Source organism: Meles meles, chromosome 1 (genome assembly GCF_922984935.1).
Source record: "Meles meles chromosome 1, mMelMel3.1 paternal haplotype, whole genome shotgun sequence".
Lineage (NCBI taxonomy): Eukaryota > Metazoa > Chordata > Mammalia > Carnivora > Mustelidae > Meles > Meles meles.
In genome coordinates, this window is record NC_060066.1 from 68,446,919 (window position 1) to 68,472,249 (window position 25,331).

A 25,331-nucleotide genomic window follows, 5' to 3' on the forward strand; every position below is an offset into this window, starting at 1 on the left:
TAAATGTTCGTTTTATCGAAATGAAGTCCCAATCAAGCTTCCCCCCTCCCACTTAGGAAATTCTGCTCCCTTTCTACATAGATTGACTTTCAATGGCCTTCTTCCCAAACCAACTATCCTTAAGTAACAAGGGCCATCTATAAATCAATTCTGTCTCAAGGCAGTAGACAAATTTGTATCTACCAAATCACCTTGTAGAAAAGAAAAAAAAATTCTCATCACAACCTCTGTTAGACTCATACTCATAAAGTAAGAGAACATGACTTGAAGTCAATATACTGTCAGACACAATCATATATAAAAAGCAGGAAATGGATGTTAAAACAGGTTTGTGCCATTATATTTCTCCACGCAGAAAGCCAAGAGGTGTCAAATTTCTATTCTGTTTCTATTTCATAAAATGCAGTAACTATTTTGATCTTATTTTTTCCAGCACCTTCATATTTTAATAATTCTCCCTCTTATCTTTTAATATGATTGTTTTCAGATTTGAGAGATCTATTCCAAACAAGGCTATCACGGATATAAAGCTGAATTACCAAGTGATATAATGCTTTTTGATACTCCCTTGTTGACAGAGTTCATTAGGACTCCAAAGATTAGAGTTACCATTACAATACTATCAATCAGCCAAAAAGCAGACCAAGACGGCGACTGGTCCTGCTCTATGAAATGAATCAGTGACTCTGATTAAACAACTAATGAACTTCCTTTCCAAGCACACTGATCACTGCCCTACAATTACCTTTGGCAGAATATCCTGTGCAATGCTCTGAATGTTGGAGAAGACATAAAACTGAGATATCATAAATTATACTAATAAAAGGCAGAACTTCAAATCTGAGCAATTAAACTACAGATCTTCTGTAATGACAGTCACTATGTAAATGATGACAAACACCTAATTTCTATAGTCAATTTACTTCTAAATGGCAAGCAATCAACGTAATCTAAAGAATTAGCTTAATTTTTTTCTGAGTAGATACAATATTACACGGTGACAAGGAATATAGGTTTAAACTCTGCCATCCATTAGCTATAAGCACTTGGGGTAAATCATATGGGCCCTCACTTTTTAAATCTGTGTAATGGGGATTATAAAACCTCAGCGAACTGTTAAGGGCTCACCAAGATTGCATACAATGGAAGATTAGCCTTTCCTCAAAAGGAAAGTGGCTGACTGGCCAACAAGGACCTCTGTCCTCCCCTAGGCAAGACTACAGGAATCTTAGATTTTGATCTTGAATCTTGAGTGATGTAATAGAACGGTAGAAAACATTATTAGAGTCTATCCATTTTACTCAGGGCACTGATGAACCTACCTACCAGTTTTGGCTGCCTAGACACCCTTGAGAGTATAGCTTTTCTACTGATTCTGTGAGCTACTCCGTATCTTTTTAAATTAATTTTTCTTTTAGTTTCTGTGACTTGGAGCTATCTAACCTTAAGTGAAGTGATATAATACCTTCAGTAGTCAGGAGCTTGTATTAGACAAATAGGAATTTCTCAACGGTAAAAATCCTACCATTGAACCCGAGCTTTAAAATACTTCCCATTTGCGTAGGATTTTATAGTATTCAAAGCACTTCCACTTATTTCATTTGACTCCTGTAATAATCCACATACTATGTGGGAGAGGTCTGATGCATCATCCCCAAAGTAAGGGTTAGAGTCCGGACTAGAGAAAATCATGTTTCAACTCTGTGTTATCTAATTTGGGACCATAGATTTCAATCACTTGTTTACCTAAATTCAACATAAAGGAATGTAACGATAATTTATAGCACAAAATATTAGACAGGCAAGATACCAGACAGTTTTTACTATAAAAAGCCTTCTTTTGATTAATGAGAAAATAAGACTGGATAATTGACTTACATGAAATAAATAATCCACCTAAGGTGAAAACAATGCTGATTCATGCTGTATCAGATTCAGATACCATTCAAGAAATTTTATAGTTACTGGAGCGAGGGTGTCATCCCTCAGGTGGTCCTCAAGGGTCTGCAGGAGCTTGGGGAAGGAACTAGACAGGGAGTTGTTTTGCAGCCTTCTTAGCTCAAGACTTCTCACCTCAAAGGCTTTTTAAGGAACTCTCCGTTCTTGGCCAGCATGCCACCTGACATCTGCCCTTGGTCGTGTCCTAACCCCACTAGAGCTAACTCTAAACATACACAAAGCTCTCTGCAAGCTGAGCAGTAATCTTTGTTTGCAATTCAGAGAAAGCTCTGTAACTATCCTCCTTCCCTCCCAGGGCCTGCATTCATCCTGTAAGACTACCCCTCTCTCCTGGACAAATCGGGAGTCCTATCAGCAATTTCTCCAAAGCTTCCAGGAACAGACCAGGTGTGAGTATTATAAGAGCTTTCCCCCTCTCTCCAAGCTGGTGGACTGAGATGAGGAATCATGTTCTTATCAAAAGTTGCCAACCAGTTAGCTGGGCCTTCCTCCAAGCTCCGTTCCCTCAATGTCCCAAAACCCCCCAAAGTAGCCTGGCTGTGTCTTACGCAATTATATTCAAATCCTACTCCAATAGAATCTGCGTCACTGCCCTTTTTGGGGACCTGAACTCATATGATCTCCTCTGTGCCTGCTGGGACTGTAGTTAAATCTGATTTCCTGCAGCCAGTTTCCTCTGTCCCGATGCTGCATTTTTCTCTTGCACTTCAACTGTTTGTTGTAAACAGAGAGCGCTGGTGAGATTGAGGCACCCCCTGTTAGGGGCTGTAAGTAACGGAACATGATCCACACACATTCTTCCTCTGAGTAACTGCCATGCCCAGAGCAAGAAATATCAACTTTTTAAAGAATCTCTTAATTCTGCAGTAGATACAATTTTTTTTTTGGAATATACATGAGGAGGAACAAAATTATGACAGATTCCATTCCCCTAGAGTACCGAGAAGAACCTGTGAGGTTTTGTTTTGGGAAAAGGCCTGGCAAATATCAATGAGAAACCCTGCAGTTTAAAGCATGTTCAGTTTTTCTTCCAATGCTCGCGTGACAACAGAACGACAAAAGCAAACTTCAGTCCATTTTCCTCAACCCAGCAGGACAAGCGCTCCCCAAGAAAGGAATTATCATCATGAATCAACTGCAAAACACACAACCATTTTAACTGACTGAAATAATTAGCATTCATGCTGAAATGGGAGGTCCCCCTGGACACTTGAAATGAAAGAATATAGATGAAGAGAAAACTTCCATCCCAGCTGGATTTGAAAATTTCATGGTGAAGGGTGGATAAACTGGGGAATTCCCGGAGGTCAACGTTTGAGGTTTCTTTGCAAATCTGAATGGATATAATTTTTGAATGGATTTAATTTTAGATCTAAATGGAAACCAACATATTGAAGATATGAAACAAATCAATTATAAGGTCCTAAAGATACAAAGCAATTCACTCGAATTTGTGTGAAAACATTATTTGGTTGGAAACATTTTAAATCTTCTCTATCCCTTTAAAAAATGTCTTAATTGCTTTACTTTATAAAACTAAATGATACCAGCTGAAAGCTCATCTCATCTCAATTAAGTCAATTTAAAGACAAAATTTCAGTTTATGCTTTATATAGCACTAAAATAACATAGGGCTCCAACCCCATGAAATAACAAGGATTCAAAGTTACCATGGATGAAAACATATAACAGAGTCTGAATATCACTTTTTGTTTGCTTCTTTTATCATTTAAAAAAAATCTTTCTTTAATGAGTCATAAATCCGTAAGACTTTTCATCTTGAATGGACCTTGAAAATCACATCATAAGACAGTTTCTTCATTTAGAAATGATGAAATAATTGCAAAGAAATGCAGTTTAAGAGATTAAGTGACCTTAACATGAAATTCATCATCAAACACCTAATTTAGAATCTGAAAATAACAGTATCATAGAACACATACCGGGCGTTACTCCCCTTCCTTACTCTCTCCAGGTTTCAGGCTATGTACTTATTGACCAAAGGAAGGCAGGGAAAAGGATAATCAAGATGCACAAATACTGAAACACCAAAGCTTATAACCCACACAACATTAGAAGGCTCTATGACAAAGCTTTCAGGTTGACGTTAAGTCAATTAACTTGCCACTCTAAAGAGATTTAAAAATAATAATGACAGCACTTTGCAGAAATGGTTATAGCCCTCTGCCATTATCTGGGAAAATGACCATTTATGGCTCCATCCAATGTCAACAATTCTACATGCAGCATAAGACATAACACAACTATTTTAAGCTCCACTGTTGAGTAGAGTAAATGTACCTCCCAGCCTTCAATGTGAGACTGCCATTCCTCTAAAACTTCTAACTTCTCCATCTGCCTCTTGGCCTCGTTTATGTTGGGGTAGACAGCTTTCATGGCTTGGAGGGCTTCCATTACTGCTGCGTAGACACTGTGTTTCCTTGGAGTCCGCTTCAGCAACTCCTGTTTATACACAAAAAAAAAAAAAACAAATCGCCCTTTGATCAGCTTTCTGGTATAGCAGGTTCAGAATGACCAGGAAATGAGAACTGCAGAGATCGTGAGAGCCACCTTCAGAAGGGACATCACAAACTCCACTGAAATTCAGATCAATGAATGTACGTTACCCTGACACACATTTTGCAGCTCCTTTAATTTTTTGGCCTTAAAATTATTTTGTTTTAAAAACTAAATTAGATTTCTCCTTTTGAATTCTCAAGTATCTCACCTCCAGCATGTAATTTGTTTATAAGATTGACCTCTGCTCCAACAGAAATAGAACTCTGTATGTCTTCCTAGAGTCTTAGCGGAACAGTAAGTCTTTAAATAAATATGTCCCATAATTTCAAAAATAATTTCAATGCCTTATTTCCTAAAACACTTTTGAGAAACTACAAAAACATGCCATGAGTAAAGCAAAATTTTTAAATGATGTCTTATACGCTAGCAAAATAAGTAACTTACAAGTTCCATGATACTCCATCAATAACGGAGCAATTTATGCTATTTACACCAATAACTCGGTTTCACTTTCTACAGTGAATGAATTGCCATAGGCCCGTCCAAAGCTTTTTTTGTTGTTGTTTTGATTTGGGTTTTTTTTTTTTTTTTGGCATTTTATGGTTTTGTCCATTCAGGATATCAGAGCAAGCGTGATCTTTAATCTTTTAAATATATTAAAAGGTTTTGTTTGGTGTTTAGAAGCACGAAATAAACATCTTCACCCACTGTCTAGACAGTTGTGACCACATTGCTTTTTAATTAGTCATTTTCTCTTTACTACAGTTGCCATCATCACATTAACTAACACAATTACAGAAATCCTGGGGCAAGTCTTTAAAATAAGTTTCTTCATTCTTAACATCCAGTGGGAAACTATGCAGTTGTTATACTCTCTTGAGGTCTGTTACTGTTGAAACTTCTGCCATAAACTTTGACCCTGCATTCAGTATGTTCACATTCCGTTCTGCAGGGCTAGCACCAGAAGAGTGCACATTACATCACTCCCAAGACAAGATTTAAAAACTTATGTTGGATCACAAATCCATAAAAGAGATATGCTGGCTTCTCTAAAAATTCTAAAGTGCAGAAGTATTTGTAAATTATGTGAAGTGGTCAAGTCAGTCTGCAGACTGTGATTTGAGGTCCTATGGAATTGTGCCAGTGCATATCTGTGAAGTTGAGATATGAATGTAGACAATGTGAAACAGCAAGAAAAATGAGTAGTACTAATATTTTGTCAGTTACTTTCTATCAACATTAACTGGTTGGCCACGCCAATAATTTCAAGTTCCACAACGATGACTGATAGATTGTATAACACACAGCCTAACTCCTAATGCTTTTCTCTGAATAAATAAAACCAACCAAAATCAAAGAGACTATAGGCACAATGGTACAACAACAAAAAAATTATCAACACCAACATATCTACTACACAAATAAATAGTTTCTTCATGTTTCTTTGTGAAGATAATCATCCAAAGAAGGGGAAAGATGTCATCTTTCCACTTCTCGAAGGAGCTCTGAGTTGATCTTTTTCTTCCTAAGCAAGGATGGGTCCATTATTCTATCTTTGTAGAGGTCAGATCAGCCAACCCTATCTGGTGGTCATCCCCATCCAGAAGTGATTTAGAACAATTACTTAGCATGATATCCTTCTCTTAATAGCACTATCCCTTCTGACTCTTACAACAAAAAAATGCCTGGGATTCCAAAATCAGGTCCAGGAACAGCTGACGTGATCTGAGTCACCAAGTCAAGAGTCTGAAAGGACTCTCAGAAAGATAGGAGTCGGGACGCCTGTGTGGCTCAGTTGGTTAAGCGGCTGCCTTCGCTCAGGTCATGATCCCAGCGTCCTGGGATCGAGTCCCACATTGGGCTCCATGCTTAGCAGGGAGCCTGCTTCTCTCTCTGTCTCTGCCTGCCACTCTGTCTGCCTGTGCTCACTCTCGCTCTCTCTCTGATAAATTAAAAAAAAAAAAAAAGAAAGATAGGAGTCACGTTTGCCCCAATCTTCCTGAACTGAAGACCATATTAAAGTTCTGCAGAACTGAAGATCCCCATGTTAGCTTCCCTCTGTGGCTTAAGCAAGCAATTTTGACTTGTTTTTTTAATAAGGAGAAATTGTTTTCAAAGAAATTTTACACAAAAACCCAATTATGCAACTCATGGAAGTTGTAGTTAAAAAAATGTATTTTAAGTTCAAATTCCTTACATTTGTTTCTCAAAAAGTAAATCAATAAGAACACCAGTTAATATGTGCAAAACATATTGAAATATTTTAAAAATTTAGAGAGCAAGCAGTAGTTCATCTATTAAGATAAATCAGAATCAAATATATATGAATAATAGCAGCTAACATATACGGAGTACATAATAACTAACATATACGGAGTACATACTGTGCTAAATGATTTGCATAAAAGTTGAATTACTATTTTTATGTAATACATTTTCCATATGTGTGTATGTATATATGTATATACACACATACACAGACATACACATCCATTATACACATCCTTGCAGACATACGCTACAATTTCATCATCATTTTTTCTGCTTCATTAATAAAAACCCAAGGCTTTAAGAAGTTAGATTATGTGGGGGCACCTGTGTGGCTCAGTGGGTTAAAGCCTCTGCCTTTGGCTCGGATCATGATCCCAGAGGCCTGGGATCCAGCCCCACATCCTGCTCTCTGCTCAGCGGGGAGCCTGCTTCCCTCTCTCTCTCTCTCTGCCAGCCTCTCTGCCTACTTGTGATCTCTGTCTGTCAAATAAATAAAAATAAAATCTTTAAAAAAAAAAGAAGTTAGGTTATGTGTTCAGTCATAGTAAGCAGAATACTTAGGATCTGAACTCAGAGTTCCTGTGCTCAACCGCCAACCCAAACTGCTGTTCTAGTTCCAAGAAGCACCATTTCCAGAATTGCTATTCTAATCTATTCACATATTCTTACAGTACAAGCATAATTAGCACATTAAAATGTGTATTTCACAGTAACACTTTTAGTCATTGTAATGAGACAATGGCCTACGACCATTAATGCGTCCACAGGCAGTATTTGCTTAGCACCGTCGTTCTACATCCTACCATTTATTGTCCCATGTGACCCACAACATTCCCTGTAATACTGATTCAAAAACCAAACTGTGAAATTAGGTAACTTTCACTTTAAGTTCATTAGCATCAAGAGGAGACCAGTGTAAGGGGAAGTCAAAAAATAAACAATAGTAGATTTACTTAAGATAACGAACCCTGTAGACAATATGCAATATAAACTTGTCATAAGGTATTTAATGGGATCTATCTTGAAACTAATGCATTTACTCTAAATGAAACTCAAACGGATAAGTTTTCTACAAAGAGCACTAAAAAGTCTCTTTTCCTAAAAGATTTGTTTCCTAATCCATATATATGTGATGAAATAGCTATTTTCCCTAGTAAGTATAATCTGCCATTTCTTTAGAAAATCAGATTATTTAAAAGAAAAACATTTTAAAGCAAAATATGCAGCAAAATATGCAGATACAAGAAAATACTACCGTGAAATAAACACATAAAATACCTTCAAAAGGAGAGGGTATTTGCAAATTCTTTGTATTGGTGTTACTAAATATCCTTCCAGGGGAACATCTGTATTCTTCCGTCCTCCAAGTAGCATGCAGTTCTGCAGTGGAAATAAAAATAATTAATCGCAATTTTTTAAAGCTGGAGCCATGAAATTTTCTTCTATCATAAAACTTTCTGCTAAAATCTTTTGAAAGCCTGTCTTTATACCTTCTTTCTCTGAGATGAGCCTGTGAAATCACAAAGAACATTGACAGAAGACAAAGAGAAGTATTTTCGTATCACGTTAGTTATAGAAACCAAAATAAGTTTTAAATACATACCTTTAAAATTAATTTTTATGTACTATCCTCTAAAGTCTGAGGAAAAAGAAATAGGATAGAGATGGAGGAATAAATGATGGGTAGGTGGATGGATGGATGGATGGACAGATGGGTGGATGAATGGACTGATGGATAAATAAATAACAGACACAAAGATACACAGATCAATCCTGCTTATAAAAGGAGTTGTGTTGTAGCTGAATTGTGGTGTTGTGCTGTGTTGTAAAGAGCAGGGCCTGAAGACAACCAGGTTCTATACATCCTCACCACTGACTAGTGATGTAACTTTGGGTTGATTTCAGAATGCTAGTTTTCCTGCCTGTAAAACTGTCATGTTTTAACCAAGTGATTACTCAGTCACTTTTAGCTATAATACCCCACCAGTGACAATGGCCAGTCAGTCTCTGAGAAGGAGGTCAGGTATGATCACCAGAGAGGCAAGATGAATGGAGAAATCTCAAAAGCAGCAATCAGAATATCATGAAATAGAAGGAAAATCAACTCTGATTAAAAAAAAAAAGCCTATATCCTCTGAAGCATCTGGTCTTTATTTTATAATTTAAGTATCAATTTAAAAAAGAAAAAGATTAGAAACTTGTGCCAAATCCTTTTCCTACAATGCCTATCAGAGGGACTGGCAAAAAGAAAGTAGTCGATAAATATGTAATAAACGGAGAAAAGGGCTCCTCAGATATCATACTGATAATTTAGCAACCTTTATACCAGCATTTTACAAGGGATGAGACTACTGTCCTACATTCATTGAGAAGAGAGACCAAGAGCTGAGCAGGAAAGGATGAAAAAGAAAAGACTGTTGTGAGCAACCTGGCTTTAGCCAAGTGTATTTGAGTCAGGAAAACTAACATCATGACTTTAACTTCACCCAGACACTTTAGAAGACAGGGGAGCAAAGAAGTGTTCTGACTCAAGCATGCTCTTTGAGGGCTTCATCCCCCCATTGCAATCAGTTTATCAAAATATTTTTTTCCAACCCCACATGGTGTTGTCCCCAGAGGAACCGTATGAAACACAACTATGTACATCTCACTGTATTTCCAGTGATGTTTCAGCATCCTTACATATGTTAGCGCCCCTTATAAACACAGCCACCCCTTTCCCTAGCCCCGTGTTGAGGTACCCTAAGAAATTCATGACTGCTTAACACACTGTTATTTCCTTGTCTAAGAGGACTGTACAGATCATGAACTGTCTTCATAATAGCAGAGGTGGGTTGTCACTTTAGACTGGCTTATGAAAGCCAACTCTCTCTCCATGCGTCTACAAAGAATATCTTCTAAATGAGCTCCCACAGATCTCCCTGATGATGAAAACTGTGCCAGCATACCCAAGTACCCAAATAATACCACCACCAAATCTGTAAACTCTTACCTGTCTTCCCAAGGGTGACTGTTATTATCCCCCATTTTATGGAGATGGAAAATGACACCAGCGATAAAATCAATTTCTTAAAGTCATTCAGGTAATTAGAGATCACTTAGTACCAGAGCAGGTATTATAAAAGCCAGGTTTCCTACCAGACTATGCTGCAGGATCATCTAAAAACCAACACTCTTCGGACTTGACTGGCATGGCTTGACACAATTCAGTCAATAAACTAGATCAAGGGGATCAAAGAGTCAACTGTGCTGAGAACAGACTGGATTCACTAAGACAATGAAGCTTTAACACCTCCTAAAAAGCTCTAAAATTTTAGTGGCATAGAAGCCTCTTCTGGCTGTGGCAGAGAAAAGAGATCAGTAAATCCTCTTCCTAAAAAAACAACTGTAACCTCAGCAAAATTGTCGAAAATATCAACTTCAGGGCTCTGGAAATCAACTAAAGTCAAACAAAAAAACAGAGAAGTGTTTTTTCCATGAAAAACTGCGGAAATTTCTGGTAAGAAAGGTGGGAGTCTATAGCATTCTCACAAGAGCTTCTCCCACCTTCCCCCTGCCTCCTCATGCTTCCGCCCTCCTCAGCTCGCCCTGCACAGTGGCCCTATCAAAATGGTGCTTCCACAGTGGCTCTCCTGCAGTGGCCGCATCACAGGGGCCCTGACATAGTGATAGACCCTGAAAACCTGCTTTCAGGTGGGGCTGCAGAAAGTAAATATCTCACTCCTGAGGGCGTTGTCAATAAAGTTAGCACACTATATAAGAAAAATGGAGAATACCTACAATTCCGTTGGCCTGAGATTATAGCCCTCTTTGGAGCAGATATCAGGCTGTGCATCTGTAGAAAAGACCCAAGGGGGAAGCGGTGTCCCCATGGAAAGAAAAACCTAGATCTGACTTGAAAACTGCCTACTCTCTGAATGTCTCCCCCACCCCCCCTAAAGTAACACATAGATCCATAGACAAGATGATTAACGATGTTTGGTCACCTCTGACAAACCACCGGCAGAACTAAGTTAAGCAGTTACTGGAGTGACCCCTAAAAAGAGAGGCTAAATTAAAGAACAAAAAATTGAGTAGAGAGAGCAGTTGTACATACAAGAGTCAAGGTTCTTAAATCAAGTCCAGGAAAGTTACAAAAAGACAAAACAGAACAACACAAACAAAAAACAACAACCAACTTCAGGAAATAAGACTTGATAAATTAAGATGAATATTGTTCTTAGAGCAATCACCCCCCCAAAAAATAGTTCAAAAAAATCAAAAGAGGAAATAAAACAGTACACTAAGGAAGGTAAAGGAGGAACAGAGGGGCAACAACAAAAACACATACAGAAAAAACAATAAAATGGTACCTGTCAATACAACAATACCAATAATTCAGTTAAAGATCAATGAATGGAACACTCCAATCAAAAGTCAGAGATGATCAGGCTGGATAAAAAAATCAAGATCCATAATGATGTACTGTAGTTGGCTAATTGAATTTAAATAAAGTAAAATTTTAAAAAAAAGGCAAGATCCAACTATATACTGTCTCCTAGAGACATGTTTTAGATTCAAAGACCTAAATAGTTTGTAAGGAAAATACTGGAAAAAGATACACAAACAGTACAAGAAGTGTCATGGCTATAATAATATCAGCCAAAACAGACTTTAAGAAAAGAAATATCCCTAGGGACAAAGAAAAACATTTTATGATCAATAGAAATACAAATACAAGCACTTTCAATGAATATATATTTAACAACAGAGCCCCAAAACATATAAAACAAAACTGACATAATTGAAAGGCAAGACAGACAATTTAACAATTATACCTATAGATTTCAATATCCTACCCTCAATAACTGACAGAACACCTAGAGGAAAAGAGAAAGAAGAGAAGAACAACACTATGAACAAAACTGACCTAACATTTATAGAACATTCCACCCAACAGTTACAGAATATGCATAGTTTTTAAGCACACATGGAGCATACAGAGAGGGGGAAAAAAACAAACAAAAAACAAAAAACTCCAGGACAGACCCTATGCTAAACCATAAAAATGTCTTAATGAATTTAAAAAGATTTAAATGATTTAATTATGTTCTCTGACCAAAATAGAATTAAATTTAAAAAGTCAACTACAGGAAGAAATCTGGAAAATTCCAACCTTGGGAAATAAAGTAACGGAATGTTAAAACTCATCATTCTAAGATTTTACCCTACTGACAAGCTCAAAAGTCAACCGGCCAGAGATTTCTGGATGCTGGAAGAACACATGAAACTCCTAGGCCAGAGCTACAGGACTTTTTTTTTTCCCTGAAAGCAATAGCAGTAGCCAGAGTATCATTATTTTGGGGCCAGTTTGCCAAGGCTCAGTTCCCAAATAGCAACATAAGAAAGACCAGGTGGCCCATGCACATGGATACCAGGAAAGGAGACCTGAAGCTAAGAACCATGCATCTTTCATGAGGGCAGCAGGCGTGACTGCCCGCCACTTAGGAGGAAAAGAATATCTCTACCTTCTGATATAAACATCCTTTATATCGTGATATAAACATCCTTTAAAGATCAGCCAGAACAAAAGCAGTCAGTTCCTCCGCTCAGAAAATGTGCAGGGACACAGTCCCATGCAGAACTGCCTTCCAAGACAAACTCTAAATAAAGAATAGACGACAGATATTACAAAAGAAACGAGACCTTTTCAATAACTGAATGAAACTGAAAACACATGTAAAATTTTATGAATAAAACTAATGCAGTGTGTAGGACAAAATCATAGCTTTAAACACCTATGTTGGAAAAAGCAAAAAGGTCCCAATAAAAACTCTTGACAAACTATGAATATAGTGGAACTTCTTCAACTGGAAGAGGACATCTGTGACAACAGTAAACTTCACACTTCATGATGAAAAACTGATTGATTTCCCCCAAGATCAGAAACAAGGCAGGCATGTCTGTTCTTATCACTTCTATTCAATAGTAAACTGGTTTTAACCAGCGCAAAACCCAGGGGGGAAAAAAGACATCTATATTGAAAAGGAAGTAATATAACTGTCTTTACTCTCAGATGACTTCATTCTATATGTAAAGTGTCCTAAAGAGTCTACCAAAAAAACTACTAGAACTAATACATGAATTTAAAGCACACGATACAAGAATATACAATAAACAAAAATAAATAAAAGTCAAATGCTTATATGGTAGCAATGAACAGTCCAAAAAATGATATTAAGATCATTCCGCTTAGTGAAATAAGTCAATCAGAGAAAGACAACTATCATATGATCTCCCTGATATGAGGACGTGGAGATGCAACATGGGGGGTTAGGGGATAGGAGAAGAATAAATGAAATGAGATGGGATTGGGAGGGAGACAAACCATAAGTGACTCTTAATCTCACAAAAAAAACCTGAGGTTTGCTGGGGGAGGGGGCTTGGGGGAGGGGGAGTGGGCTTATGGGACATTGGGGAGGGTATCTGCTATGGTGAGTGCTGTGAAGTGTATGAACCTGGCGATTTACAGACCTGTACCCCTGGGGATAAAAATACATTATATGTTTATTAAAAAAAATAAGAAATAAATAAAAAATTTAAAAAAAGAAAAGAAAAAATCATTCCAATCACAGCAGCATCAAAAAGAGCAAAATACTTGGGAAAAAAATTAACAAAGTAAGTATAAAACCTGAATACAGACTTCTTAAATAAAATGAAAATATGTTCATATGGAAAAAATTTAATAAATCCTACTTCAACAAAATGTAAGAATTTTGATGTCCAAAAGATAACATTTTTAAACAAACCACACTGAGTGGAAATATTCACAAATTATATGTCAGATACAGAAGATGTGTTCCAAAATAAAGAACACTTATAGCTCAATATAAGATAAACATCTCAATTTAAAAATGGAACAAAAGATTTGAATAAGCATTTCACCAACAGGATATATGAATGTCTAATAAGAACATTGAAAGCATGCCTGGTATCAGTGGTCATGAGAGAAATGCAAATAAATATCATCTTGAGATAAACTACACATCCACTAACCCAGCTACAATTGCAACTGGTAATACCATGTGTTTGCAAAAATATAAAGAAACTGCAAACGTACATTGCTGGTGTATATGGCACAGTCATTTTGGCAGTTTCTTAAATATACAATTACTATGACCTAGCAATTCCACTCTTAGCATCCATCCAAGAGAATGAAAATATCCAAAGACTTGTACATGAATGTTCATCTCACCATCGTTGATAAAACAGTTCAAACTGGACATTTCCTGACTTTTTCTATACTAATACCTCTCTCTGAAAAGATCTTCAAGGCCCATCATTAATCATACTTGCTTGCTGACCCAAAGTCCATACACCGGCAAATGGATAAATAAAATATGGTATAGCCATACAACGAATACTATCCGGCAATAAAAATGAATGGCATATGGATACATGTTACAATGGAGATGAACCTCAAAACATTTACTCAGTAGAAGAAACCAGGTGTAAAATATTACATTGAACCATTCCATTTTTTTTTTAAAGATTTTATTTATTTATTTGACAGAGAAAGAGATCACAAGTAGGCAGAGAGGCAGGCAGAGAGAGAGGAGGAAGCAGGCTCCCTGCAGAGCGGAGAGCCTGATGCGGGGCTCGATCCCAGGACCCTGAGATCATGACCTGAGCTGAAGGCAGTGGCTTAATCCACTGAGCCACCCAGGTGCCCCGAACCATTCCATTTTTAAGAACTATCCAGAAAAGGCAAACTACAGAGATTGAAAGTAAATCAATTGATAGCCTAGAGTTTACAGGGGTTGTAGAGATGGGCCATGAGCAGGCATGAGGGACTTTTCAGGGTGCTAGAAATCTCTATAACTGGATAGTGGGGATGGTTCCTCCACTCCACAATTGGCTAAATAGTATTGAATTGTACACTTACAATGTGGTCCTCACGGGCAATTAAATTGTCCAAATTACTACCAAAATATGCATTTCTCTGTGCTATCCTAAAGAAATAAAACATATATTCTTGGGACCTGGGTGGCTCAGTGGGTTAAAGCCTCTGCCTTCGGCTCAGGTCATGATCCCAGGGTTCTGGGATCAAGCCCCGTATCCGGCTCTCTGCTTAGCAGGGAGCCTGCTTCTCCCTCTCTCTCTGCCTACCTCTCTCCCTACTTGTGATCTCTGTCTGTCAAATAAATAAATAAAATCTTTAAAAAAAACATATATTCTTATTCTTTCTGTGGAAAGTGAGTAAGGAACTTATGCAGGAGAAAGTTCAATCTTTAAATTTCTTTTCTACTATACCCACAAATCGCTTCCTTCCTGTGATGGCCCCACTTACAGCTCTCTTAGCAAAAGCAAATGAAACCTAGGGAGCTGAGGGATATACAAGCAATGATGAACTCTGGCATAAATATCTTCTCTCACTAAGAATCTGAGGTTCTCACAAACAATTCATAGTCAGCCAGGAGAGGCCATTATCAGTGATTTCCCATCCATGAGCTTCTGCCAACTCTCCCTTCTTACGATTAGAGTCCTTTGGGACTCTAGTCTCCTAGCCCAGACACATTTAAAGCATTGTCCCATGAGTAATTTTTGCACCACATTGACACTAGTTCTTGGTTCCTTAGAGAGCCTAGCAACAAATCACAGCGTATAGTAACACTCATATATATACTTACCAAAAGAAATGTGCGGATTGTTCTTATTTTGTTAAGTTCGAGAAGCAATTTCTGTGCCTTCTCATGGTTACTACAATATTCATCATAGATACCAAACTTGTCTTTCTGTGAATTTGAATAAGGATAAGTTAGAGTCATGGTAATACCTATTTGGAAAGATCAACCTGTGTGATGTTTGTGAACATATTTTATGTGTCCAAAGCGTTTACTATATTTTGGGAGCTCTACTCCGTGTATGTATCTAAGCACACTTCATTTACCAATTTTCTCTGATTCAAGAAGAATCATCTAGGAAAAAAGGTTATATGAACTAGAGTCCAATATGAGGTATGCAATACTAAGTAAATGAGTCAAATGGTAGCAAATTACAGAGAAGAGAGTACTTAGCTTTCCTGAGACGGTTCAGATACAGCTTTAAAAAAAAAAAGTAGTATCTGAGCAAGGTTCAGAGAGATGAATGCATCATTCCCAGGCAGGGTGAGGGAAGAAAGCATTTTAGGAACAGGGAAAAGCATGTGCCTGATCATGCAGGAATAGAGGGACCTAATACCCTGCAGTTCACATGCACCAATCTGGACAGCTGTGTTTAGGAGGGACATGGACAAACAAGAGAATAGTCAGCAACAAGTGACTAAGATAATGATGGACTTAGAGTCTCCAAATATGAGACTCTCTGTGACAAAGTATGAGAGGTCATTTCAAGTAGAATCATTTGTTAGTATAATAAAGTAAAGAAATGGTAGCTACTTTCAGACAGCTGTCATAGTGTAATGGGACTTACAACACTGTGTAGCTCCAAAACACAAAACTAAGACCACTTGGTGGACATTGCAAGGGCAATCCATAATGGGCAGTGGTAGGCAGATTCAGGATTAACATAAAGATCTTCTAGTGTTTATAGCTTTCATTAAAAGAGATCAAGTAGGAACAAGATAAATAACCTTCGTATTTGCCACAGAAGGGGTACATTCAAAAAGGGAGTAATTTCACCATCATGACCTCTAAGCTTCCTTCTGTCATTAGATTTTTCTCTCAGCGGCTAGGATGAGTATCTACCAAAGCAACTCCAATAAGAGGAAGACACAGAAAATGTATTGATCAAATATTAGAACCAAAGTACACCCTCTGGAATTTCCATGACATACATTTGGAAAGCAACACTGAGTGCTATTTTATATAGCCAGCAAAAAATACATTGAGTTACTTATTTCAAGAGATGGTATGACCCAGAAGGAAATACGCTTCAGAAATAGTTTAGCTAAATACATGGATGACAGATTCATAGTGTGTTACTGAGGAAATGGATGTCAGAGTGCAAGATTCCCCTATGAGGCCCTGGACTAAGGCAGCTGATGCTCCAGCTGGCTGAAGATGTGAATTCCTTCATGAAGAGGAACAGTCTGCAGTAAGTGCACACAAACATGCGTGGTTTCCAGTCATACCCAAGGAAAGTACGGCTTGATCTTCTGCGCCAAGGAGCCTCTCTCCATTTAATATTAAGTACCTTTATGAAATATTTCCTGATTATAAAAAGAACATATGCAGCTTTGCCCACTCCAGACAGAATTACAGACCTAAAAATTACATACCGTTAACTTTCTAAAGGCTAAATAGAAATAAACATAAACAAAAATTGACTTCTGTGACAAAATACTCTTTTGCATTTTTAAATAAAACATCAATTTTATGGCATTTTGGTACAGAGAGGAATTCAGGTGGGTGAAAATTAGCATCAGTGGAATGCTATAAATAGCAGCACTATTTTTTTTTTTTTGCTATGAATGCCCTTCAGTTCTGAAAATAATTTTCATTTTATAGGTGACTTCTTTATAAATCAATTGCACAAATAATTTCAACTATCCTGTCCAAAGAGACGAAAATGATTACACGAGCATGATGTGTAATTTGAAGCAACAGAGGACTGACTGGTTATTCTTCTGCACCACTCAGTAAGACCTTCTGAGAAATTACCCTTGAAAAACAAGAGACTCCTGCATCTGTGTACCTAGAGTGACAGGGCTCCTTCACCTGCAGGCTTGTTACCAGCCCATGAACAAGGCAACATTCTGACTCACAAAAGGCTCATCAAGCCATTGTAAGAGTAAGGATTTTCTGCCTCAAAAGGGAAATGCTCTATGTTTGGGGGAAACATAAAAATCCATTCATTATGAACAGCCTGAATATTCATTAGGATTCAAAGCTACAGAGGATGCCAAGAACTAACTTGCTGGAAAAAAGAAAAGGCTGTTTGTTCTTCACTGAATAAAATGGATGATGTGAGGACCTCACCCCTTTCCTGGCTCTCAGTGGAAGATTTCATTGGCCTTAAAAGACCCCAAACTTTCGGTGTCACATTTTACTTCTACACTGAGTTCTCACACGCTACTGTGCCAAAAGCTGAACCTTAAAATCTGGGGGATGGGGCAGAGCTTCTAAAATAAACAGAAATTGATCTTACAAAGTGAAGAAAGCGGGTTCCCACTTCTTGTTGAGTGTTAGGTTCTGGATGCAGGCATTCTTCCACGCCTTTTAAAAATTCCTTAGGTACAGCAAGGATACCTTCAATATTTGAGAACAGCATCTACAAATAAATATAATAAGTGCAATAGTGAAGCAGGTCAACAAAAAAAGTCCATGAGAGGATAGTATTCTCTTTGCAAGCTGAAAATTTCAGGGCATGCTTATCCTTTCTACCCACGCAGAGGGCAGAGGACCAATTTTGTCTGGACATCCTTTCTACTCCTACACAGCTCTGGGAACCAGGAACCCATTCCTGGCTCTCAGGAAAAGCCTGAATAACTAAATCCAAGCGTGACAGTCCCCAACCCATTAGTGAGAATGGGCAGCAGGTAACATAGTGCAGGCAGATTTGCTGGCAGGCTTTTGGGGGCAAAGGCTTCTTTGGTCTCTGGAACAGTATCCTGGAATGGACAGCTTCCCCTCTGGAAAGGTTCTGTGTCTGGAAGTGATAGCTTGGACAGCTACAAGGTCATTTTGCAGGGATGAGAAGAGCCAGCCCTGGGGCAAAGCAGATAACCTGGATGAAAGTGAAGAGCTAGACAGAACCTGGCAATCTTATCGACCTCCCTGAGTCACAAGTCCTGAACCTTCTCTTCTGTCTGGAGTCCCCAAATGAGAGCTGATGTGTCTTCAACTTGTTTGAATAATAAGTGTCTATTGCTCGGGACCAAAAGCACACAAACTAAAATGCTCCCATGGTAAGAGAATTTAAAAGTTCATTTTTAATTTATAAAAAAATAGAAGAGCCTATAAAAATCCTTGGGAATTTTTTTTTTTTGTAAATAAAACAGCAAATCAGCACCAAAAATAAACATCAATAATAATTTAGGCAGCTTAAATGAATAATAACAGTAGTGCAATTAATTTTCATTTACCTCCTCCCCCTTTACAAAACTCTTCATTATTTTCCTTTCCTGCAGCCTAAAAGGAAAGGCTTATACATGTGTTTCTGAGTTGAAGACATTATGCAGACATTTTCTGCACCACGGAACCACCCAAATCATTTACTCTTTGGTGATCAAAGATTGAAGTCACATTTGTCCACATCTTGCTTCCTAAGCCACCTCAGGCAATGCTCCCACTTAGGGCTCTGTTCCCCCCTGCTCACAGACACTGAGGTTCTTGGTCATGTGTTTGTTTTTCTTCCTCTTTTCCAACTGCCCAAAGGCCTCAGCAAAAAATTGTTCCATGTCTTCTACGCCTCTACGTCCTCATCACTCTGTTTCTTTTCCCAAACCCTCTTTCCCTTTATCTCAGGGTCGTCCACACAAGTGACTGGCACAGAACTTATAGTGGAACTGAGGAGAAGCTCAAGAGCCTAGAGTAACATCCCACAGAAGAAATTTTAACTAAAAGGGAATGTGTGCTTGGGTTGAGGGCAGACTGTGCCTCTTCTCACCTTCACTGTTTCTTCTGTTACATTTTGATCAATTTTTGATGCAGCACACTGGTTCATTCAGTGTAAGAATACCTGCATGAAAAAAAAAAACAAAAAAAAAGATATTGTGAAGGCAACATTAGGTTAATAAAATAACAAGGTGTTGATTAGAACTAAATTTTTTATAGGAAACCAGAATTTTAAAACCCAGTAACTCCTGAGAATAATAGCTTAGTTGTAAAAGGTGAAACCCTGGTTCACAGTAGTTTCTCCCTGGGAATATATCCTTCAGAATTTGGGGACAAGGGGCGCCTGGGTGGCTCAGTGGGTTAAGCCGCTGCCTTCGGCTCAGGTCATGATCTCAGGGTCCTGGGATCGAGTCCCGCATCGGGCTCAATGCTCAGCGGCGAGTCTGCTTCTCTCTCTCTTGGGCATCTATCTCTCTACAAACCATTAAAGGAAAATACATGTCACTCTGGGTTACTCAGATAGATGCCTAAAAAGATCACAGGGATACCAAACAGTATGTCAATATCCAGACAATATCCAGAGGAAAAAATCTTGGAATGTTGGTGTTTTTTCATGATTCAGAACCAAAAGGATTTATTACGTCCTATTTGTTGAGAGCCTGTCAATATGTACTCAATTTCCCACGAAAAGATGTTTTATTCTTTCTCAAAACAACTATTATTTCAAAATTAACATCACCAACATCTAGACGAAGATCATTTTTCACCATACAATGATACTTTTTAAACTTCCTTGGCTGAAATTTCTTCAGGATTTGAGGATAATTAAAACATTATTTAGTGTCTTCTGTTTGACCTCAATGTGTTAAAAGGCAGCATGACAGAATTGTGCTCTTCAGGACTTCTCAGGGGCAAGAATTCATGAAGGATCAGCATGTAATCAGTAATCTAACCACATACAAGGCACAAGATTTCAAGGATGGTTAATAGGTGGTTAGAGAGCCACTAGTGAAAATGGACAGAGGATGAAGGAAAAACCAAAACCATGATCAATGGAATCTCGGAGATGCATAAAATGGAAAGGAGAGTAAGAATCAGAATACTTATTAAGTGATTTCAAAGCATACCAAGCTTTTCTGAAGTGTGTTTTTTGCCAATTTTTGTTATTTTGTTAAGTTTTTGGTTTTCTCTTGTGTGTTTTTGTGATTTCAATTCCTACATCTCATCCTCACCGCTCAGCCCATGAAAGTAGATTAATAATAGCCATCTTTCTTGGATATTTAACTTCCATTGACTTAAGGCAGTGAGTTAAGTCTAAAGCGGAGATAGAAAGCAGTAGAGGTATTTTGAACGTAACACAATTGGTTAAAATATTGTTTCAACTGCTACCCTTTAAGGAAATAAAAACATTTACATAAAAATCAATCATTACAGTCCCTCTTCAAATGCTAGGGAAAAAAAAAATCAACCCAGGTTCCACATTCCTGAATGGTAGCAATAGCCTGGAGCAAAAGCAACCACAAGTTAGTTCCCTTCACCCACTGCAGTCATCACTATTCCCTGTTAGCCCCAGACCAAAACTGAACGGCAATTATTTTTTATTCTCAACACTAATATTGTCATCTAATTTATATAAAATTCATTTTACTGATTTTTGTGACTTAGAAATCTCTGTAGCCCTTTAAATTTTCAGCACATAATCTTGAGGTTTTGTCAAGGCCCTGTTACCTTTTATAAAGCTTTCTTTAATAGTAATCATTCTGTTAGGGTCCGGGATCAAAGGACAAAAACCAACACAAAGTGAAAGTCAAGCAAAGCTTTACTTCCACCAAGCATCGAAAATCAAACCAACCAGTGGGGGCCCTACTTACAAAGAGGCGACCACAACAAGGACACCGACTCCGGAGGTTCCCCTTACAGGGCGAGGCGGTTCCCATTACCAGGCGAGGTGAAGCGAGGCCAGGCCAGGCCTCTCCCCTTACCCAGCGAGGCGGCGAGGCGAGGCGAGGCCCAACCGCTCCCCTTACCAGGCGAGGCAAGGCGAGGTGAGGCCAGGCCGCTCCCCTTACCTGGCAAGGCTAGGCGAGCCGAGGCCAGGCTGCTCCTCTTATGAGGCAAGGCTAGGCCAGGCCAGGCCGCTCCCCGGTGAGGCGGCGAGGCAGCGAGGGAGGCGGGGAAGCGAGGCAGCTAGGCCTCTCCCCAGCAAAGGAGGCGGCGAGGCCTCTCCCAGGCGAGGTTCATGACGCTCCGCTCCTGAGGATTACAATGCTCCCGATGATGCTGGTCCCAAGGACCCCATGCTCCCGAGGACTAGCGCACTACCACTACTACCCCAAAGACTATTACTACTCCCCCGCCTCACAGACTAACCTTTATAGAGGTGCTTGAGCCCGGCCTACACACAGGTGGCCAATGAGAATGCAACACACAAGGAAAACTGCACAGTCACCCTGGGTCAGCAATAGGGGTGGCCAATTGAATCCCAATTCACCACAGCAAATATATGTGCACCACACTGATTGGATGTCTCCATCCAACCTGGCCCGCCCCCATATCCGGGGCCTGCAAGCAAGTTCCTCTGGGAGGGGCAGGGTCAACCCAAGCCCACAAGGAAATGGCGCTCTCTGGCCAACCAGGCCCTTACAATTCCGCACTTCTATTTGATTTTATTTTCAAAGTTTGCTTATTTTTAGTAATCACTACACCCAACATGGGGCTTGAACTCAGCATCCTGAGATCAAGTCGCATGGTCCCCTGACTGAGCCCTAGAGTTCTAAGTTTTAAAATGGTACTTGGTCTTAAAGTATTAAGAGTGAAAAATTCCCCCAATGAGAAGAGAAAAAGCTTGAAGAAAAAGCACGAAGTAAACTGGAGCCTATTGACTTAACGTCTGTTTTTCCAAAGCATTAACAATTATATTAGATGTTAATTCTAACATAAAGTTTACATTTTTTTTTCAGATGGGCCTGTCATTTTACTTTATCAGCCTGTGTGAGTTCTGTCCATACCAAGATCATGAAGCACATCACTGAAATCAAAGCCATAGTGTGGCCTTACTCCACATACATTGTTCAACTTTTCTTAGTACTTTGTGCTCTAAGTCCTCTCAAGGATGATAGATGGGCTGCAGTCTCTATAAACACCTTACAGTTTGGTCTTGAATTAATTTTTTCTACCTTCTTTGCATTTGTTAGTTTTTAAATTTCTGAAATGTGTAGAAAATATGACTGAAGAGACTCGGCCAACTAAGCCACCCAAACATCCCAAAGTACTATTATTATTAACCTAATTTAATGTGTGAGGAAACCAAGGCTCAGAGCCTTGGCTGCATTCCCTGCCTATGAGACATCCTGTATCTGCATAGGTGTGTGGTAGGTGTTTATAGGTGTGTTGAGGAGGATTAGCTCTGAGGGGTTTCAAAAAAGCAGACTATAAACATTGGGCACTTCTTAATCTTATTTATTTAGTTGGTTTTTTCCTGAAGTTTGGTGTATCACTGACCATTCCGGAAAAAGACATCACCCAAAACAATATAAGGAACACAAGATCATCATGAATCAAATGATACTTGGAATATATAAGCCAAGAGAAATTTATTGCCAAAAGTCACTTTATTAAAAAAATATTTAATAGTTTAAAATAAAGTAAAATGACAGGCCAATCTGAAAAAAGTTCTACAGAAAAGTCAGGTACAGAAAAGAAGACTAATATCCTTGGAGCTGCCTTAGCTCTTCTGAATGCTATCAACTCTTTATAGCACCAAGAGAACCATTAAACAAATGTGGTGCATTAGGCGAGATTATAGAACAAAAATTAAAATCTATTCCTTTATGTATTACAAGTCATAATATTTGTAAAAGAGCTCAAAGTCAGATGAAAATAATGAACCTTTCATTACATTCTGAATTAATAACAAAAAAGGGTATTTCCAATATCTCAGAATTTTGGGTGCCATTTAATAAGATAAAAGTATGTTTCCGGTGTTGGTGATCGATATGGGATAAAATGAATTTCCAAGGGCCATTCATAAGCTTATACGAACATACTTGTGAAAATGTTTCCTCAATAAAATGTCGGCTCAATTAACTTATTTTTAATATTGCACAAATATTTAGTCAGAGATGCCAGGAGACTATTGTGGTTCTAATATAATACTTCACATTGTGCTGCTCAGGAATTCACAGTGATATCAGATAACTTAAAAAACATAGCACAATGAAAGAAAAGGCTAAGCAGGAAGTACAAAGCACACTATATAGATTATATTCTCAAGCACAAATTTTTCTCTGGCACAGGAAACTGGTCATTTCCCAAATTTAAAGTGCAGAACACTATTCCTGTTTAAGTCGTTATTTGAGAATTCAGTTCCCATGAAAAGGAAATGTAGCTGGGGCGCCTGGGTGGCTCAGTAGGTTAAAGCCTCTGCCTTCAGCTCAGGTCATGATCTCAGGGTCCTAGGATTGAGCCCCACGTTGGGCTCTCTGCTCAGCAGGGAGCCTGCTTCTTCCCTCTCTCTCTGCCTGCCTCTCTGCCTACTTGTGATATCTATCAAATAAATAAAATATTTAAAAAAAAAGAAAGAAAAGAAAAGGAAATGTAGCAGCGATGGAAGGAAAAGTATTTAATGCTGGAAAACAACCCAGAGAAATGACTTGAGGATCCCAACACAAGGATTCATCTCTGCCTGGTATCCAGACCTCTTTTTTTTTTTTTTCACACTCTGTTCTAGCTCACTATAAAAATCCCACAAGGTAGAGAAGAAAGGTTTTTTAAATTTGCTTCATGATACATATATGCTTGAACTAATTTTAAATTTAAATTTAAATTTGTTATTTAGAAATTTCTGTATCTATTTTACCTTTTCTTCAGAACTCCTAAAATTGTTCATTCCTATCCTTAAGATACATATGACTTTTCTACCAACATCCTTTTGCCCCTTCTGACTTACCATACGCCCTTCTCTCCTTTCTTCATGTCTAGATATTCAACATACCATCCAATTATCAGTCTGTAGTTCTGTTTCCTTTCCATTTTCATTCTATTTGAACTCTACTTCTAAAAGGAACTAAAGTATAGTAATGTTAACAGTTAGTTTGGGGCTAGTACACTCCAGTGGAACAGAAAAGAGCCCAGAAAACACTCTGAGTAGGAGGGAATTCTGTATCTGAAACCAGTGGTGCTTTTTTTTTTAAATTAATTTACTCATTATAGAGAAAAAGCACACTTGCGAGCATGCACAGGGGAGAGGAGAGAGGAGCAGAGGGAGGAGGAGAGAGAGAATCCTCAAGTTGACTCCATGCTGGCCCACAGCCCCACTGGAGCCCAGTCTTACAACCTTAAGATCATGACCTGAGCCGAAATCAAGAGCCTGAGGCTTAACCAACTGACCCCCCAGATGCCCCATGAAGCACGTGGTACTTTCAATCAGTGGGGAAGGAATGCACAGGTGTTGAGACAACAGACAGTCCAGTTTGTAGACTTTGTCAACTTAAAAAAAAAAAAAAAGAATGTGAAGCGGTTTAAAGTTTGAATTCTGGAGCCAGTCTGCCTGGATTCAAACCCCAGGTCTACCAAATGCTAGATACAAGACATCTCACCAGTACATTTACCTCCCTGATGCAGTCCCAATATCTGTAAAATGAGAATAATATGGTATTTATTCTTATAACCTTCATGCAAAGGTTAAATAAATTAATATTTGTGAAGCAACTATTACATCAAAAACCAATATATCACTGTTAGCTAGAACTACTAATTTTTCCTATTTTATATCACCAAATATACTTGCCAGATATTATTCTCATTAAATACAGTACATTTAATCTCTGATTAATTAATCTCTAAATTAATTTAGATTAATTAGATTAGATTAATTAAATTAGATTAATTAATCTCTAAATTAATCTCTAAATAACAGTACATTTAATCTCTAATTAATTCTTCTTGAAGGTTCAAGAAGAATCAGTTTTTTATACAACATGTGATAATCAATGCACTAACAGCAGGATTAGCATCATATATGTATAAATATGTAAAATATCTTTA

At 38.3% G+C, this 25,331-nt stretch overlaps 1 protein-coding gene and 1 pseudogene across 1 annotated transcript in view; both read right to left on the minus strand.

Moving 5' to 3' along the window:
* Positions 1-15,469, minus strand: part of LOC123945732 (phosphatidylinositol 3,4,5-trisphosphate-dependent Rac exchanger 2 protein-like) — a 28,938-nt gene extending 13,469 nt beyond the window's left edge. The window contains exons 1-3 of the mRNA XM_046010605.1: positions 15,420-15,469; positions 8,029-8,130; positions 4,261-4,422 (exon numbers count right to left, since the gene is read on the minus strand). Coding sequence (XP_045866561.1) covers positions 4,261-4,422; positions 8,029-8,124 — 258 coding nt within the window. The 5' untranslated portion in view covers positions 8,125-8,130; positions 15,420-15,469. The remainder of the gene's footprint in view (positions 1-4,260; positions 4,423-8,028; positions 8,131-15,419) is intronic.
* A 1,290-nt stretch (positions 15,470-16,759) lies between these two features.
* LOC123945798 overlaps positions 16,760-25,331 on the minus strand; it is a 104,795-nt pseudogene continuing 96,223 nt past the window's right edge.